The 18,140-nt window shown below is 32.8% G+C and overlaps 1 protein-coding gene across 1 annotated transcript; it reads right to left on the reverse strand.

Annotated features, from left to right (window-relative positions):
• On the reverse strand, positions 1 to 14,954 carry LOC129216271 (serine/threonine-protein kinase PAK 3-like). Its single transcript, XM_054850476.1, has 9 exons — positions 14,858 to 14,954; positions 14,623 to 14,739; positions 11,915 to 12,165; positions 10,869 to 11,055; positions 9,581 to 9,673; positions 9,326 to 9,425; positions 7,312 to 7,508; positions 6,454 to 6,591; positions 1 to 5,203 (listed from the first exon to the last, which is right to left on the reverse strand). The coding sequence occupies exons 1-9, from the start codon at positions 14,876 to 14,878 to the stop codon at positions 5,120 to 5,122; spliced, it is 1,188 nt and encodes a 395-aa protein (XP_054706451.1). The 5' UTR covers positions 14,879 to 14,954; the 3' UTR covers positions 1 to 5,119.
• Between the last annotated feature and the right edge of the window lie 3,186 nt (positions 14,955 to 18,140).

Here is an 18,140-nt window from a genome sequence, read left to right on the forward strand (position 1 = left end):
TTTTCAAAATTCATAAAGATGAGTTAGATCTTTCTTCATGCAATAAAATGAAAAATACCTTTTAAAACATGATAGATTTCAGCATGTATGCATTATCAGGGTATTTTGAATAATGAGTCGATTTTTGTACACCTCATTAAAAAATTAACTATGAAGTTTGATCATTCGCTATGAGTAACTTTTTTAATTATCCTGGGTCATAAAATTCTAGTAAAGAAATATTTTCAACAGTCAAAAGTTGTACACTTCATGTATTATTTCTTTATCTTCTAACCTCTTTCTAAATAGGAGTGAGCGTCTTTCAACATATTTCCACTTTTTTGAAAATTTTCAAACTACTCTCCATTGATTTTACAATTATCACATGATATTTTTGTATTTACATTTATTATTTAATGCTTGATAGTTTATAACCTAAACAAAGTGACAAATAAGGATCTTGATACAAAGGAGTTTCTTTTACGATGAAATTAACTTTACACTTACAAAATCAATACAACAGATCATGGCAAGTACAAACAAATATAAAACTTTTTTTTTTTTTTTTTTTTTGCTATGAGAACAACTCAATTTCATCTTGTGAGACTTGTTCAGAAAATAAAAGCATAGCATATGTTTTTTCAAAGTACTCAAAACGAAAAGTTTAAATTGAAACCAGTATCTTTTTTAAGTTGTAATCATCTTTAACTTTTGTTGGTGTTTAAATTTTGATATTACTTACTTTGTTTTCATGTACCTAGAAGGCAAGGGGTTGTTTTTTATTAATTTATTTTTTGTTGTACTATGCATTTTTGACTGAGTACAATGAAAATATTATGCAAATCATTACATTTGTTTCAGCTTTTCAACATATTAGGAACAGTGACTAATAAAAAAAAAACTATTATACACAAGTGACTGCCAGCTTTTTTCTTTTTGTTGGCTGTACTTGACAACAGGAGAAACAGAAAGTAATCAATTCAAATACAAGAGGAATACCAAAACAAATTTCTTCACTTGTTTGTATTCCTACAACATTTATGCATTTGCTTTCAAATAATAAAAACAGCCCAGAGTAGTTTTGCTGCTATTCAAAACAGAAATAAGTCCAATACATTCACTTAGGCATTGATCTTTATTGCTCAAATAATTATATTTATTACTCTGAATACGTTATTTAACGTAATCATGTATACGCTCGACATTTAAATCATTCTATACAATTTAAACACTAAATAATCTGAGAGATAAATACAAACAAAAGATTATAATCGAAGAATATATACAATATTTTAATGGAAGAAGATTGATAATTCTAAAATGCTTATGAAATGTTACACATTTTAAAGTAGACAATTTTACCTTAGAATTTCATAATTTCAAAGAAAACCTTGTCATCAGCAAGTGCCGTTACGTGGAGCAGATGCATTAGGATGCACGAAAATTGCATATTAATATAACATGCAGGTGAACCAACGTTGCAAGTACACTTTAATAAAGGGAATCATTGCAAACCACAAAATATCTATTTTTTTAATAGGCTGTGGGTAGCTTAGTGTATAGGTCACCTGACTCGGAATCAGAGGGTCTCTGGTTTGGAGCCCAATGCAACTGAATACCCACCACCCTACATGTCGGAGTACATGCATATTAAATCTGGCTCTGAGAGTCTGATGGTCGGTTCCCGGCAGTTACAATGGATGCAGAGTTCCTGGAGAATATCCCTCCTCTTCAGAACTATGCCTAAATTGTGAAGTGGTGCTGCCATCTAACAAGCGCAAGCAAAACTCCTCCCATAATGGGGCCTCACTTTCACAGGAACTGCTCCTGCTTTTAATTCTCAGTCTCTACATGAAAGGGGCATGGGTCTACCAAGCAACAACCTATATTTGAATTTTCATGTAACAAAAAACTGTTCTCTAACATTTAAAACCGTAGCTTCTCCATTCTTAATCAGGGATCATGTGCTAAAATAATAATAACTTTCAAAGACCAAAAGCGAGAAAAGGGGTTTAAAATATGAATTTTTATTAAATTACAAGTTCCAAGCAATAATAATCAAATTTTAACATAAACTTGTTATGAAATGACTTTGGAGGGAGAAGAAAGACATGTGGAATATTAGGATCACTCACAAAATTAGTGCTGGGTACACTAAGGGTGTAAACTATCTAGAAAAAAATACTAGATAAAGATAAATATGTGTTTTGATATTAAAAGCCACATTGATATGTGCCCTCTTAAGTTTAAGCATTATACTGAACCAATAAAAAAACATTTTTGTTTAAATAAAGGAATTACTCACTCAAAATATCTTGTAAACAAATTTAAAGAAGTTCCAACCAAAATGAAAGATTTGGGTTTCACTTTCAGAAAAACCTGAGTACTAAAAATTTTAAATAAAAATCATATTAGCAAAACCTAATTTTTCTCTTTCTTTCAAATATAAATTTCAATCATATGTCTGGTCTTCTTAGTAGTAACTAAAACCTTTTCCAGACAATTTTTGCTACAACTCATGAGTGGAAGCATTAAAAAGTCTTTAAAAGAAGCAAAATAAATCTTGTTCCTTATTTTTACATTTTTTCCAACGCCTCTCATTTGTTACAATAAAAAAACAGGCAACACAATTTTTTAAAAAAACTTTTAAGCAAGAAAAGATTTGGTGAGGTTGGTCCAAAATTGGAAGATTGAACATGAACCCCGTTAATTATGAAAGCAAATAAAATACTCAATAAATAGGTGTTGTTACTAAAACAGATGTGAAATCTTTTGCAGACCCATCCTATCCAAGTTCCGTGACAGTCATATTTCTTTGGCTTTCCATTTTAGAAAGGTGTGCAATATCATTAATTAACTCATCAAATACCACTTACATAGCTAGCCATACTAATATTTTTAGCAATGTAAATGCAAGCATGGATATGGCAAGGAGTCATGACGTCCCCCCCCCCCCCTTAAGCAACTTAATTTATCTAAGCTGTATTTCAAGGACTTATATTTTCAAAAAAAAAAGTTCCAAATTCCCTAATTTACCCTAATTTCCACTTATGACCCCTCCCCCCTTTTAGAATAGAACCGCAATATTCTATTCTAATAATATAACTCACCAAGGCAGCAGTTAATATGGGGAGGGGGGGGGACTTTCATAAATGAAAATTTTTGCAATGTTTCTCATCACATTTTTGAAAAAAAAAAAAAAAAAAAAAAACCAGCACAGGCAGCAAGTTCTTATTTTATTTATTTGAGGGGGGGGGGACCTTGTGAACACAAACAATGCAAAAATACAAGTTCAGCTAACTAGCCTAAGAAAAATATGATAATTTTATGATAAATAAAACTTATGCCTATTTTGCATACTTATGACATAATCAAAGTAATGTTTTCAAAAAAACTACACTTCCTTAGGGATGCCATGTTATATTACTTACTTATCGCAAAAACTTAGGTGACCATGGCAAAAACTTTCGTAGCTGAAAAGTCTGATAATATAGGAAATGGAGGTGGATTCAGACATTTAATACAGAAATGACAGATATCAGGGGAATGAAATACAAAAGGAAGAAACTGATCAGCACCAGAAATACATATAGTCTGGAATGTTTCAAGCTCCTGTGGTTGCAATTTCACAATACAGTTGCCACTCTGAAGGTATGCAAATTCAACAATATTTACAAGTTGTACATAAAACTACTACAGTTTCCTTTGTTTGATTGTTAAAAAATGTCCAACAGTCTTTGCAAACACAAAAATCAAAAATATCTTTTAATTACATCCTAAAGTAGTCATTTATATGGCACACATCCATCCACACTTTTTAAAATAGATTTCCTGCTGCGTAGGAGGAAGATTCCTTCGAGAGTATTTTGTCGTTTATGATACACCTCAACACTACTGCCGAAAAGGCAGTTGTCGTTTAACAAACATCAAATCAAGGATGTCCCTCAAGAAGCAAAAATTCTTTCTAGGCACATGTTTGTTCTAACAGAGTGATACGGCAGACACATTTCAAACAGCAACTGTTTTAGTTGAAATCTTTGGTTGAGCTTTACAATGGGCAAATGGCCTGTATTTAAAATTTTCCCTCTGTTGCCATTTGATTAAAATTATATCATTTTCAGTAAGTGAGAATGTTATGATTTTGGACACAAAGGCAGATAAAAAATTTTGAGTCTATGAATGCATTACCATGTTAAAATTTTCATGTGGATATGTTTACCGATCCACATGTAAAAGGAGAGTATTAATGCTTCATTTGGGGGAGAAAAAGCAATATGGGGAAAAAAACTAGTTTCACATTTTATTATAAAAATGAATTCATTTCAATGAAAGTAAAGAGTGCAAAAAAAAGTGCACATTAAGCTTGCATTTGCCGAACTCAACCGGTAGCCACCAGTTGATTGATCATGTGACAGCTAGTGATGTCAGCTAATGCTAAAGCATTGGAGGTGACGTCATTATTTGACATCATTAGTTTAACCAGTGAGCTACTGGTCGTTCATCAAACGCAACCTGAGAAGTACTACGGCAAATATTTGTGCAACCATTTACATTTACATTTTTACCCCCTCGAGCAAGTAATAACTTGTTACATAAAATTCTGGATGCAACATGCATATCTCAGTTCAAAAACCATGAATAACTCAATGACTTATGATTGAAATAAAAAATAAGTTTTCCCAGAACAGCATTTGAAATCAAATGCTCAGAATCTCACATCAGAAAGGAACATTGCCGTAATCTTAAAATGCTATGCTTCCTTTCAAGCTCGATGATTATTTGACAACAAAAATAATTAGTTAAAACATAGCATGTACATATATTTCTTAGTAATTTAGAGAAATAAATAAAACTATCAAATACATGCTTGAAACAATCATTCTTATATCTTTAAAAATCAGTAAAAATGGAAACTACAGTGTCGATCATGCCTAACTCAACTTGGACTAAATTAAAATGCAGTGAAAAGTGAAGGCATGGGAAAAATGGGAATGCTGAGATCTTCACAATGAACATGTGTCTGTTCCAGATCTGCACCCGCACCTTGAAGGAATCCACTTCCGGCACGCAGAAACGACGAAGCTCGGAGAAGACAAATTTGCTCCCCCACCAGCGCAGTTTATCACAAAGGGTACAAAGTTCAGTTGCATTTGCTCGCCTCTTTTGCTGCAATGATCAGCTCGTTCAGACTGGCCAGCGGTTGTGCCAGCTTCAAGAAAGGATGCTGAAAATAAAGTCAAATGAGTATAATAAAGAATTTTCAAGTTATAGTTTAAGATACAAAAAAAGGTAAGAAATTGTAACAAAAAGTTAGCATTTTTTCAAGAAAAAACAATTTCAAGATCGCTGAAAAAAAATAATTTTTTTATCAAGAAATTATGCATTTGAGGCAGAAAAAAACTTGATATTTCTTGTGCATCATAAGTATTAAAATAATTAAAAATTGGGGGAAGGGGGTGTGCCATAGTGCAGTTGAGCTTTTTCCTCTTCCTGTTATTTAGGTTTCCCGAGCGTACAAGATCAGTCACACTGCTACACATTTGGAGCCAAACATTTGGCTCTACAAATTCTGCAAAACAGATGCAAACTTGGCATTTATAATCTGCCGAGGGCAGGTAAACAGCAGTATCTGCAGAAATGAGTTTTCAAGATATATGAAGAAATGTGTGTTGGATTCAATATTAACAATGCGGAAATGTTGGTATTTAATAAGCAATATATTTTCAGCGTAAATTTAATAAGCAAGCTTGTACATTAAAGTTAACATACAATACATGACAAAAAAAAATAATAATAATAATTTGAATTTTGACATCTTGAATTCAAATTATGTTTTTCGCAACCACAAATGTTTGTGTGTGTGTATGTAGGCGTGTAGGCATATGTGTTTGTGTCTGTGTGCGGCATGAGTGTGTGGATAATTGTGTGTAGGTGTGTTTCTGTTCGTGTAGGTTGTCTGTATGTATGCGTGTGTACAGGTGTATGTATGTATATATATGTGTATGTGTGTAGGTGTATGTATGTGTGTGTATGCGTGCAAGTGTAGGATATGGACTCAACCTGGAGACCGTTTTCGCTATAGGAGCAGCATCATGAGGAGCCGGTCGACGGTGATGGTCCGGAGTGTGCTGGTGGGAAAATAAAATGATAGCACATCAAAACAGTCAAGTGAGAACAATTAGTAATCGTGATTGCTCAAAAAAAAAATGAAAAAAGAAAAATTTGCAGTTACTGCCCTTTACCTGTTCACAGCAGTATAATAAGCTTCAAGTAATGATAATAATCCTTGGTTCGTAATTTTCTTTCCTTTTCTATATTTTTCCTTGTCATGAAAAAAAAAGTTTAATATTTGTAAATTTTAGATGTGTTCTGACCTGCAAGACTCATCTTAATATAAGGCGTGGCCTTCAAGTTAAAAAAAAAAAAACACATTTCTGTTACAGTGAAGCAAGAGAAAGGTGTGCATGGCCTCACCTTCAGCAATTCATCCGCAGAGTAGCGATTGTCGACATCCACTTCGAGGCACTTGTCGAGGAAGTCTTGAAACACGGGGGACAGTTTGTCCTTGTCCTTGATCTCTGGTTTCCCATTTGTGGCAATGAGATACAGGGCCTGATGAGCAAATAATGCACAAGTTATTATTTTGTTTTCTTCTTATGCCATCAAATCATGTAAGTTCAGAATATAACAAAGACAAGGCACTGGATCCTATCAAACGGCACTGCCTTGAGGGTCACAGATCTGGACGAAATACTGGATTTAGGTCAAGCTGCGTTAGATATGAACCCAAGTAAAGCAGTTTGACTGCAAGGGCCTAGTTCAGCCACAATGGGGGTTCAAAGTTTCTAGTTTATTTCCAGAGAAGCAATTGTTTTTCTTTTGAAATTAAATATTTTATCTTTTTCTTGCAATTGCATTGCAGTATCACCCAACTGAATGCATTCGCAATATAGAAGAAATTCCCCGGCCCTTACATTGAACTAACAAGAGAAGCAAAAGAAGATAGAAGAGCAGACGAATGTTCCTTCTAAATAAAAAGGAGAAACATGCCTAAAATTTTAAAAGGAATAAAATATAGTGCCAAAGCTTCTAATTCCAAATAAAATGATATTGCAGTTCTGGAGCCAAACAAGCAAATTTATACTCACCTTGCAGCTGAATTAAAGCCTAATGCATTCTATTTTACCTAACTCACATCTAGTACAAATCGACCTAAATCCAGAAGTTTATCCAGTGCCTACGATTTCCCGAGGGATTAATTCATTAACCTCAGAGTTTCTAGTGAAAATTTGTTTATTAGTGCACTGAAATTGAAAAGCAAAGAGGACTCACTCTCAGAGGGTTCTCATTGAGGTAAGGCGGTTCCCCCTCGATCATCTCGATGGCCATGATGCCCAGGGACCAGACGTCCACCTTGGGGCCATACTGCTTGCGGGTCACCACCTCTGGAGCCATCCAATATGGAGTGCCCACCATGGTGGTGCGCTTGCTCTGCTCGGGACTGATCTGCGCACAGAAGCCGAAGTCCGCTGTAAAATGCAAGGTCAGAATCGAAACATATCTTCCAAAAGTATACAGAAATAAATAAAGAGCTTTAAAAGCGAGTTTTAAATGATTTGCAATGAGATTACATGACAGAATGATCATTTTATCACCAGTCACTTAATCATGGCAAAATACTAGAAGTAAAAAATTAAATAAATAAAAATAAGCATCAAAAAGATGCAAAACAAAATAAAACCAACATTGGAAGATCATGAGAGCAATAAAAGATGGCACATATGTTATAAGGGCTATAAATAAGTAATAGGCTTTGAAATGTTCATAGCCTGAGCTAGTTTTGATACTAAACAACAGCTTTGTACGCTATGTTTTTCAACATCAATCATTCATCCTTTGGATGGATTAGTAGCAATAACACCTCATTGCATCACTATCGTAATGTCTAGAATTTCACGTAATATCAATAAATCAAATATAAAAATATTTTTAGATGTAAAAGTAACACAGCTTTGTTTTCTATCAATTAAAATTTAAACTATCTCTAATCAGTGAGTCCCACCCCAATTTCTTTTAGATCCTTATAATCAGTGATGTTCCCATCATTTTTTTTCTGAGGGTATACTCCCAATAACCCATTATGCACAATATGTGTACACGTTCATTTACACAATATGAACATTTTTGAAGCTTGAGGATATACGCTATATGTCTAAAAAAAGTTTGAGAGTATGCAGCATATATGCAGTATACCCTATGGGAACAGCACTGCTTATAATAAGCTGTCACTTGTGCCTCTAATAAAGTGATATAACATCACTCATCAGCATGCTGAAAATATCAATGCTTTCCCTCTATTTAAACTGGCTAGGTCTGCTTTAATTTTTAAGTAAGATAAAATCTTACTACCAAACGGCACGAACTTGAGGGTCATGGATTCGGACAAAATTCTAGATATAGATCAATTCTAACTAGATATGAGACCAGGTATAGCGGTTTGACTGCATAGGCCATAGTTCGGCTGCAACGGAGGTTCAAAGTTGATATTTTGGAGCCAGAAATGCAATGGAGTTTCCTTTAAAATTACTATTTCGAAAGCTTTTTGCTTCATTGTACTGCAGTATGAGCCGCTTGCATGCTTACTTCTGAATTAATCATGTTGAATACTAATTTTTAATAAACGGTTTTTAAATTCAGATTGGCAACTATTTTTAATATCAATAACTTGAATGCCAAAATAACATAGTAACAGGATGTTTATCGTTTGCAAATGAAACTAATTACTTTCGTTAAATATTAATCATCTGCTGGCAACAAGTATTTATCGTTTGCTAATAAAAACAATTACTTTAACTGGATATTTATTGTCTGCTATCAAAGATGCCCCACATTGATAAGCAAAAAATAGGAGAAGAGAAAAACTCTTGATTTATTGCACATGGCACACTAAAGAAGAATACGAGATCGTCTTGACTTTTCAAATAACTTAGATACATAAATAAATACCTGTTCTCTCTTATGCTCAATTTACTTACAAAAGATGAAAAAGGTGTTGGGAGATTGAATATAGTGTCAAATACTCAAATTCCAATAGAAATGCCATTGCAAATCTGGGGCCAAACTAGCAACTTTCGATGCTCGTTGCAGAAATACTAGGGCATATGTAGTCAAACCGCTTTACCTGCGCTTATATCTAGTGGGAATGAACCTATAGCTAGAATTTTGTCCAAATCCGTGACCCTCAAGGTCGTGCCATTTGGTCATTAGTTGCAAAAATGCATTTATATCAAACATGATCATTAAAGCGCTCGAAAAATTACTAACAACAGAAAATGACCAAACTTACTCAGTTTAACACTGCCGTCCATTCCAAGAAGAATGTTGTCACTCTTGATGTCACGATGGATGACGTGATTGTAATGGAGAAACTCCAGAGCCTGAAGTACCTTTAAAGGAAAAAACAAAATCTCTCTCTCTCAAAAAAGAAGTTCTAATATAGTGAATATTTGGTTAAAATGAACTCTTTCACCTGTCCTCACTATGACAGGAATTAACCATAACACACATCATACAATATATTCAGACGGAAAAGGAAACTCACCTCCCTGCAGACAGCTGCAATCTGCCCTTCTTCCATGCAGGTCTCTGTGACAACATCTGTCAGGGATCCACCGGGAAGATACTCCATGATCACCTGGGGAGGAACAAAATTTTCCAATGCAGTGACAATAAACAAAGAAAAAACACAGGGTCCAAGAAAAGTCAATAGTATCTTTAATAACATTCTCAGTTTAAAAACATAATAATAATATTACTAGTCCTAAGAAAAAGAATTAAAAGTAACAAACAAAAGGAAATACTATCAATAGAAAATTAGCCATTGTGGCTACAATCTACGAAGAAATAAAGAAAGGTCAAATCAATTTTCAAAGCATTGCCGAAAATATAGTAATGACTAGGAGGCTCCGCCCCTTGATCGTTTCGCTCACCAACACCTGTTTGCCACCTGTAGTGGATGACAACTGATGAAGAGTCTTTTACTGTCCAACCACGGATTGCATGGAATTTTCAAACTCCAGATAAGACGAATCTATGTGTATAAGGGGGAAAAGAAAAAATTTGATGCGCGTATTCCGCTCATTTGAACGAGACTCTGCTTCTGCAAAAGCTGACATCGGTAGAAAATAATAGATTCTTCCATTTCCGACTATAAAACGGATGTTTGTCTTTCCATACAATCCGTGGTCAGACAGTATTCCTGGATGTCCTCAGGACACCCTGGATGCCTGACCCCTTAAGATTCAGAGGGGCTGAGAAAGGGTAAAATGGCTTCCTCTGACTGTCCAGCCTACAATAGCAACAGTATTGACCTGGTAGACATTGACAGTCCAGAGGAGATAGGGTTACATACGCACAGACAGACATTGCAGTTTTTAATAATATAGATAATAATAACAATAATTTTATTGTTTGTTTAAAGATGAAAATATAACTTGACTCTAGCATTTATAAATATAATAAAATAGTTGCATAATTATTCTATTATAATAATAAATAGTAGAATCAAGGAAGGGTCTTTTTTTGTGGTCATGATCACACACTCAAAAAAAAGATATGCATAAAAAAGTTGAAATTTTCAATAGTTGCTTTACAAGAAAAAAATTAATAATTAAATTTGTTTCTAGTTCAAGAGGAAAAAAATGCAATAGTAATGAAGGGAAAATATCTAGTTTATAAATAAATACAAGCTATATCGTCACCTCGGAGCAAAAGTGAGAATTCTAATCCCAAAAACAAAAGTAAGATACTTTGAGCGATATCGAAAATATGCCACAGATTTCAGAAGCAAGAATCTCAGGTGTGGATGAAAGCAAGGTTTGAAGACTCACCCACAGCTCATCTCCCACCAGGTAACTGTCTAGGTAGTTGACTACGTTCGGGTGCTTGTTGTCCCTCATGACCAGGATCTCATTGATGATGAGCTCCTTCTTGGGTTGCTGGGGCAGATTCATCTGCTTGATGGCCACTTCCATTCCAGTGGCCGACTCTATCGCAGTGTACACCGTTCCCGATGCCCTGAAATAGTTTCCGCATTTTCAAACAAGAAAAAAGGACATTAAGATACAGCCGTTGGTAAGTGGGGAGGAAAGATAATCTAGGACTCAATTTAGAATCATTAAAGCAAATTTCAGATAATGCACAACATCCGTGATTCCCAAACTATGCACAGTGGCTCCTCAGGGTTTCTAAAGTCACAGATTCACCACAAAGTTTTAAAATAAGTTCACAAATAATAATAAACTTAATTATCAGAACTTCAAAATTATTGGTTACCCTATCCTCCCACCCCTTGCAGTACAGATAAATAAGGGCTGTGCAAGCCCTTACACAGACCTTTAGGCTCACAAATTTTACTCATTTCAGTCTTACGATTAGTAATACTTTTCTCTCTTTTTTTGTAAATGGCACCCCCCCCCCCCGCTCCCCCATGGGAGAATAAAATCAAAATAATAATAATGATTGAAAAACATTAGGAAACTGCTGTACAATACAATAGTATGCTTTCTGATGCTTTAATCAATAAAAAATGCCTCTGAATGGTTCTTAGAAAACTGTATTGTTTTTACAGTATCTTGATTTGTTAATAAATATGTGTGTATTCAGTAATTTTTCTTACCATTCAATTTGAAATACAGACCTTTTTTCATTATTATTATTATATTTTAAATATTGGTTAGACAATTTAAAAACCATAGTAATAAATTTGTAGGAATGGAAAAATCAAATTAAATTCCGGAACAACACGAGAGTATTTGTTTTGTGTACAAAACTTTTTTTTAAAGCATTTCTGATTCAGGGCGATGTATTATCATCGTTGATGTGACATTCGAATTTCTGATTCGAGATGTAGGATGTAGAAAATGGTGCAACTTACCCTGATCCAATCTTTTCTATTTTCGTGTATCGGCGGTTGGGATCTCCGACTGATACGATGCTGCGTATTTTGTCCATGATCTCATCGTCCGAGAGCTTCTTCTTGCGAGTTTTCACCATCGAAGAGGTTGTGGTAGTCGTGGTGGTGGGTGCAGGGGTCGTGGTCGCGAGGGCATTATTGTTATTCGCAATATCCCTCTTGTCATACGATAGTGCATCATTTTTGACTCCCTCATCCACAGGCTTTGTGTACTACAAAAGAAAAAATAATAATTGGACAAAAGCAATGGCAGGGTCCCAATCCAGGATTTTTTTTTCCAATACCTTTGTGAAAGTATGGCATCAGCACTGTTTTTGGGATTTTTTAAAGAGCAGGGGTCTGTCCAGGATTTTTCACAGGGTCCGTTTTTTGTGAAAAATCAAATAATTTTGTGAAAAATGAATTAATTTTGTGAAAAATCAAATAATTTCGCAAAAAAAAATTTTTTTCTTTAAACGAAATTTTAGAATTTAGAGATGGCACAAACTGCATCAATTAAACTTAAAGTTGAGTGTTTTCATCTTCTATGTCGAGAAAATCATTCTGGGGTGTTTTTCTGATGTTTGGCAGGGGGGGGGGCATCGCTCTCTCAATATCAATATTTATCAACCATTCTACATTATGTTAAATTATACTAGAAATATTTCTGTGCAGTACTTAAAATAATTGTAACAAAAAAAAATAAATAAATAAAATAAAATTCAGAATAGGGGGGGGGGGTTAGCATTTAACTTTTTGACTCAAGACATTCTTAAAAAACACAGAATTTCGTTTAAAACTTATAAATTTCGTGATTTTAACTAAAATAAAAAGATATTTTAATTGTTTACCTCTTAACAAAGCGTAATAATCATCAAAAATTCGAAAAATCGGATTCCCATAGCGGATGCAAAGAGATTGCAATTCTCAAAGTGAAGGCATCAAAAGTATAAAAACGGCTTGTAAAAGAAATATTTTTGACGAAATTATTTTAAAATTGCATTTTAGAGTCCTATGATAAACATTTCATTAATATTTGTGGACACAGTTGACACAAAAAAAAATATAATAAAATAAACCATCTATTCAGCAATTTAATTTTTGACTCATAACAGAAAATGGAATTTTGCATTAAAAACTTGAAAAGAGAGTTCTTACAGAAATAAAGAGACTTTTCATTTATTTGCATCCTAATAAAGCGAAGATAGCTTGAAAAAAGAACAAAATATGATTCTCATATCGGATGTTAAGATTGCATTTTTTAAAATGTGACATCTAAAGAAAAAAAACTGTAATTAAAAGAGTTTATTTAAAGTTAATCACCCTTGTTAGCATCGTAAAATCAAAATCCCTATAATTTTCTCCCAAAATAACAATTAAACATCGCACCACCACACCACCGTAAAAACGCAAATATTGACAAGTCGACAAAATGATGAGAATATATTCTAATCAAGTCATTATAAAGGTTCAACGCCAGACGCTAAGTGGTGATAATTTTGAAGTTGGTAACCCTATCTGAAGCGATCATATTTTTTCCCCACCCATATCCTCCCTTTCCCTCATCCCTTTGCAGTTCTAAGTTCATTTCGCAGATATATATTATTATTGTTTATTAAATCATGAGCGGGGAGAAAAGTGCTTACCAATGCCTTTTCAGAAAAGTTTACAACACCACTGTTAATTAGCTGTGATAAAACAAACAACCATTATATTTATTTGGCAGTAGCAATTACTTATCGCTTGCAAGAGCATCGCAAGAGTGCCAATTTTTTTTTTTTTTTTTTTTTTTTTAATTAGCCAATTTTGTATAAGCTGATCCCTCTAATTTGATTTAAAAAAAGGTAAAAATTATCGGTTTATACACAGAAATATGCGTTATTTTGCTTTCAGATTTGCTCTTTCAATAAACAATTTGTGAAAGATCCGATCTTGTTTATCAGAATTTTGTGAAGGGTCCGTTTTGTTTGATCGGGATTTTGTGAAAGGTCCGTTTTGGTTGATCGGATTTTTGTGAAGGGTCCGTTAACAGACCCAAATATCCTCTGGCCAGACCCCTGAAGAGAAATTCTAATTTTCGTAAAATAATAGTGGGGCAACTAAAATTTTAGTTCAAAAGGTGTAAAAGTCATCTACTATTATAACTAACAATTGTTTTTTTCTTGGGGGGGGGACTAGAAACTTAAGAGGTGCAAAAAATACTATCGTAACTCAACCCTAATAGGCTTTGCACTGTGTACAATTCAGGAAATTGTCAGGAAAATGGCCCCCCAAAATAGATGCTAAAAAATTGAAATAAAATTGCGTAAATGCACTTTGGGGAAAAACAGCAAAAAAAGAATTAAAGCACAATGAAATTATCGTTACTCAAGCCATTGTTCACATGAATCAGCTTAACATTTTTTTTTTGTGAGCAAATTTTGTTTTAAACAGAGAAACAAATTAAAATGCTGATTTTTGTGAAACTTTTGATTTTTTAATATTGTTTTTGTGACTGCCGATGTTCAAAGTTAGTTTTGCTAAGCTGCTGATTTTATTAACGCGATTTTGGTGAAAGCAGTTTTTAAAATAGGATTTATTTGAAGGTACCAAAAAAAAGGTAGTAAAATCAGCCAGTATTGGGCCCTGACTGATGAAATAGATTTAATATTGGTCCACTGATAAAGGGAGGTTGATCAAAGGGCCCTTACGATAGATTTGGTTTTCTCTGGCCTTGCAGCGACAGGTGGCGGTTCTTCTTCTTCCGGTTCTTCCTCATCGTCTTCGGGGGTAGTAGGGGGAGTGGGTTCCATATGCTTTCTTGTTGGCTACAAATGCAAAAGGAAGATATTAGGAAAGGACACAAATCCTTCCTTTGACACACTGATGAGGATTTGAAAAGAAAATTCACAATAAAAAAAAGAGAGAGAAAGAGAAAGCACTCACAGAAACAGGGAGAGGAGGCATGTGGGCACTTGTTGCATACTTGTCAGCGAGGTAGCTGGGTCGGGGAGAAGGCTCTCCTGCAAAATCAGTACATGCAATCAGGGTTCGCCAATATATATCGGTCGATATTTATCATGATATAACTCACGATATATATCCGATATTTATTTTGAAAATATGATATTTTTGACATTTATTTTTTCAACTACAGTATTTTCAATATAAAAAGTGTATCAATCATAGTAATATTGTACCCTAGTTATTAAAAATAATCGAAAAGTTTTGTGCATTTGTATGATGTATTAATGCATCAGTAATATTACAAAGTAATACAGTATTCCTTTTTTACTTGTATATTATATTCATAAAACTATTAGTAATGTTACAATTTGATTTCATATTAAAAGTGCCTAATTAAATATTACTAATTTAAAATAAAAAAAAAGAAAATATCTTATGACCGTGCACCAATTATTTATTTCTGATGAATCATATAACTGTCAAAGTAGCTAACAGAAGAAAAATGAGTACATTAAAACTATAGAAATGGAAAACGAAATATTAGATATAAATTACAAAAGAAACTTTAATTCTACATATTGTAATTACAATATAAGAAAATAAAGAGTGATTTGAGGATGCATTTACTATTTAGTAGACTTTAGTTTGTGCTAATTGAAAATATCGTATATATATCAAAAATCGGATATTTTTAAACCCTGCATATAATGAATAACAACTAAGAAGTTACATGAACACCAAAATAAAAATTATTTCATTGACACTATCTCCCAGAGATCTTATACTTCTACTTTCTTACAGACCAAAAAATTTAACATTTATTTTTGAAAATTACATAATTTGACGCTATAAACAACAAAAAGCATTTCAACTCTTCTCTTATGAAATACGAATAGCTTCATAAAATAATTTAAAATTAATGAATCACATGACAGCAGACTTATTTTAATCTTTCATTTATTTATTTTTTTAATGATGCTTATTTGCCAGATTTCCATTGTTTTCCTATAAACAAACTCTAAGCTACTGCAAAAGCCAAGTTTTTATGAGCTTAAAAAAGTTTACTGCAAAACTTAATACTACACTGGTTCTGTGAACTGCTACTTAAAATGTTAAGTAGCAGTTCACAGAACCAGTTTCTGCTGTTTTGTTAATTTATCCTATTCTTCTAATACTATTTTGGTAAAAAATAGAATTTATATACTGACAAAAAGCTATTTTAAAAAAAATTTGGAATATTTGTAAATTTAATGTGAAATTGTAAAAAAGAAGAATTGTCTTCAATTGTTAAGAATTAAGATATTATAATGGAAAGAAGGAACAAGATCAAACCCTAACTTTTATGGTAGGGAAACACATTAAAAACTAAATGGTCAAATAATATTGCTACTTTTCCTCTCACCCAAAAAAAAATGTAAGAAAGGGGATCTACCTTTTATTAAAAACATTAAATTCTAGCCCCCCCCCCCCCTGTATATATTCATGCTCATGCCTATTTATCTTGGTATTATCAGAAATATTTAAATTACAAGGATAAACAAAAAATAAAATGATACACTTATTTTATAAACATGCAATTGTTTCAAAATTAATATTGAAAACTGCTTAATTACACAGAACTACAGATACTCATGATAAAATAAAACTAACTACTTTATACGTAAAGATTTTTTTTCCTCTCTTTTTTTGAAACACATTACTTCTTAAAAATAGTTAAGTTTTATGGCTGTTATGAATAACGTTCTTTTTTTTCATTATAAAAAAAAAAGAAGTAACTACTAAATTTGGAATGTTAACTGCTTCATGCATAGCTCAATAAAAGTACAGGCAAATAAAAAGAAATGAACACAAACTAAGCACAACCAAATGAGTTCCACATAGGACAGAACAGGAAGTGAAACACTATTAGACTAGAATCTAAAATAAGTTTTCAATATGAAAACATAATTGCGTTTAACCAACTACATTTACACATACAATCCTTAACAAATACATACTTGGATGCAATATGTTCACGATGTCAGCTTTAAATTGAAAAGAAATTATATGTTAAAAACAATTTCAAAATTGCACACTAATATTGTCTTACAGCTAGATTTTTTATTCTTCAACAAATTTATTACTATACGCAAGCAACATCAATATATCATAAGTATTCTGAAAAGTACAGCAACTGACTTCTTCAGAACTACCTGAAACCTCTTCTTTGATACATAACAATTACATAAGTAATAGAAAGTACTTACAGAACTAACTTTTTGATTTTTTTTTTTTTTTAAATCATAAAACAGATATTTACGTAAGCAAAAAAATGCACCCCTTACAAAATTAGTTTCTAAAAAGCTTTCAAAAGATTCATAATGGAAAAAAGAAAATTTGTAAATTTATCAAAACGCAAATGAACCCTTCATCAAACTTGCAATAGAAATGGATATTTTACGAAATTCATAAATACAAAAATAAACTTTTACATCAATTATGAGCACAGTGAAGGACATTCCCTAAAATTTACAGTACAAAAATGAACTCATTTTCAAATTTGTAAGCACAAAAAGGAAAACTTCCAAAAATTGGTAAACACAGAAATAAACTTTCAACAAAATTTTTAATCACAAAAACAAACCGTTCATAAAAACTCATGAATACAATCAACTCGCCAGAATTATTTGTAGCTGTAAAACTAGATAATTCATAATTTAATAGCAATAATTTGCATTAAAAATAATCCCCTTAAATATTTAACAGCATTTTAAATATTTTCCGCATACTGATTTTCTTACATAGTTTATTAAATGCTAATTCATTTATCAACATTTTAAAAAAGAAATAACGATAAATTTTTCCAAAAAAAAGGGGGGGGGGGAGGCATTTTTACAGAAAATGACCAAAACAAAAAATTTTGGATAGGCCCCATATGAATTCCTTAGTTACTAAACTTACATTGTGTATCAAAGAAAAGGTACTATTTGGTTGCCTAACTTAAAAATAGGCAATGCAATATTATTTCAATATTTTTGCTGCACTGATGTTGCTTCATTTAGCTTTATAACAGCAGAAAGAGTTTTAGTTTACTGTATGTATGACTACTAAATCTTCAAAAACAGGGGGGGGGGGGGGGGGGGAAAGCAAGCCAAATTTCAAAAAAGTGCTTTATACTGTGTAGTAATGCTAGAAGGTACCAATACAATGGTACTTTTGATAAAAACCTTCAAAACTTGACTAATATAAAAACCTTTAAAATACAAATTAGGATAGCAAAAGA

Source organism: Uloborus diversus, chromosome 2 (genome assembly GCF_026930045.1).
Source record: "Uloborus diversus isolate 005 chromosome 2, Udiv.v.3.1, whole genome shotgun sequence".
In the NCBI taxonomy this organism is placed as follows: domain Eukaryota; kingdom Metazoa; phylum Arthropoda; class Arachnida; order Araneae; family Uloboridae; genus Uloborus; species Uloborus diversus.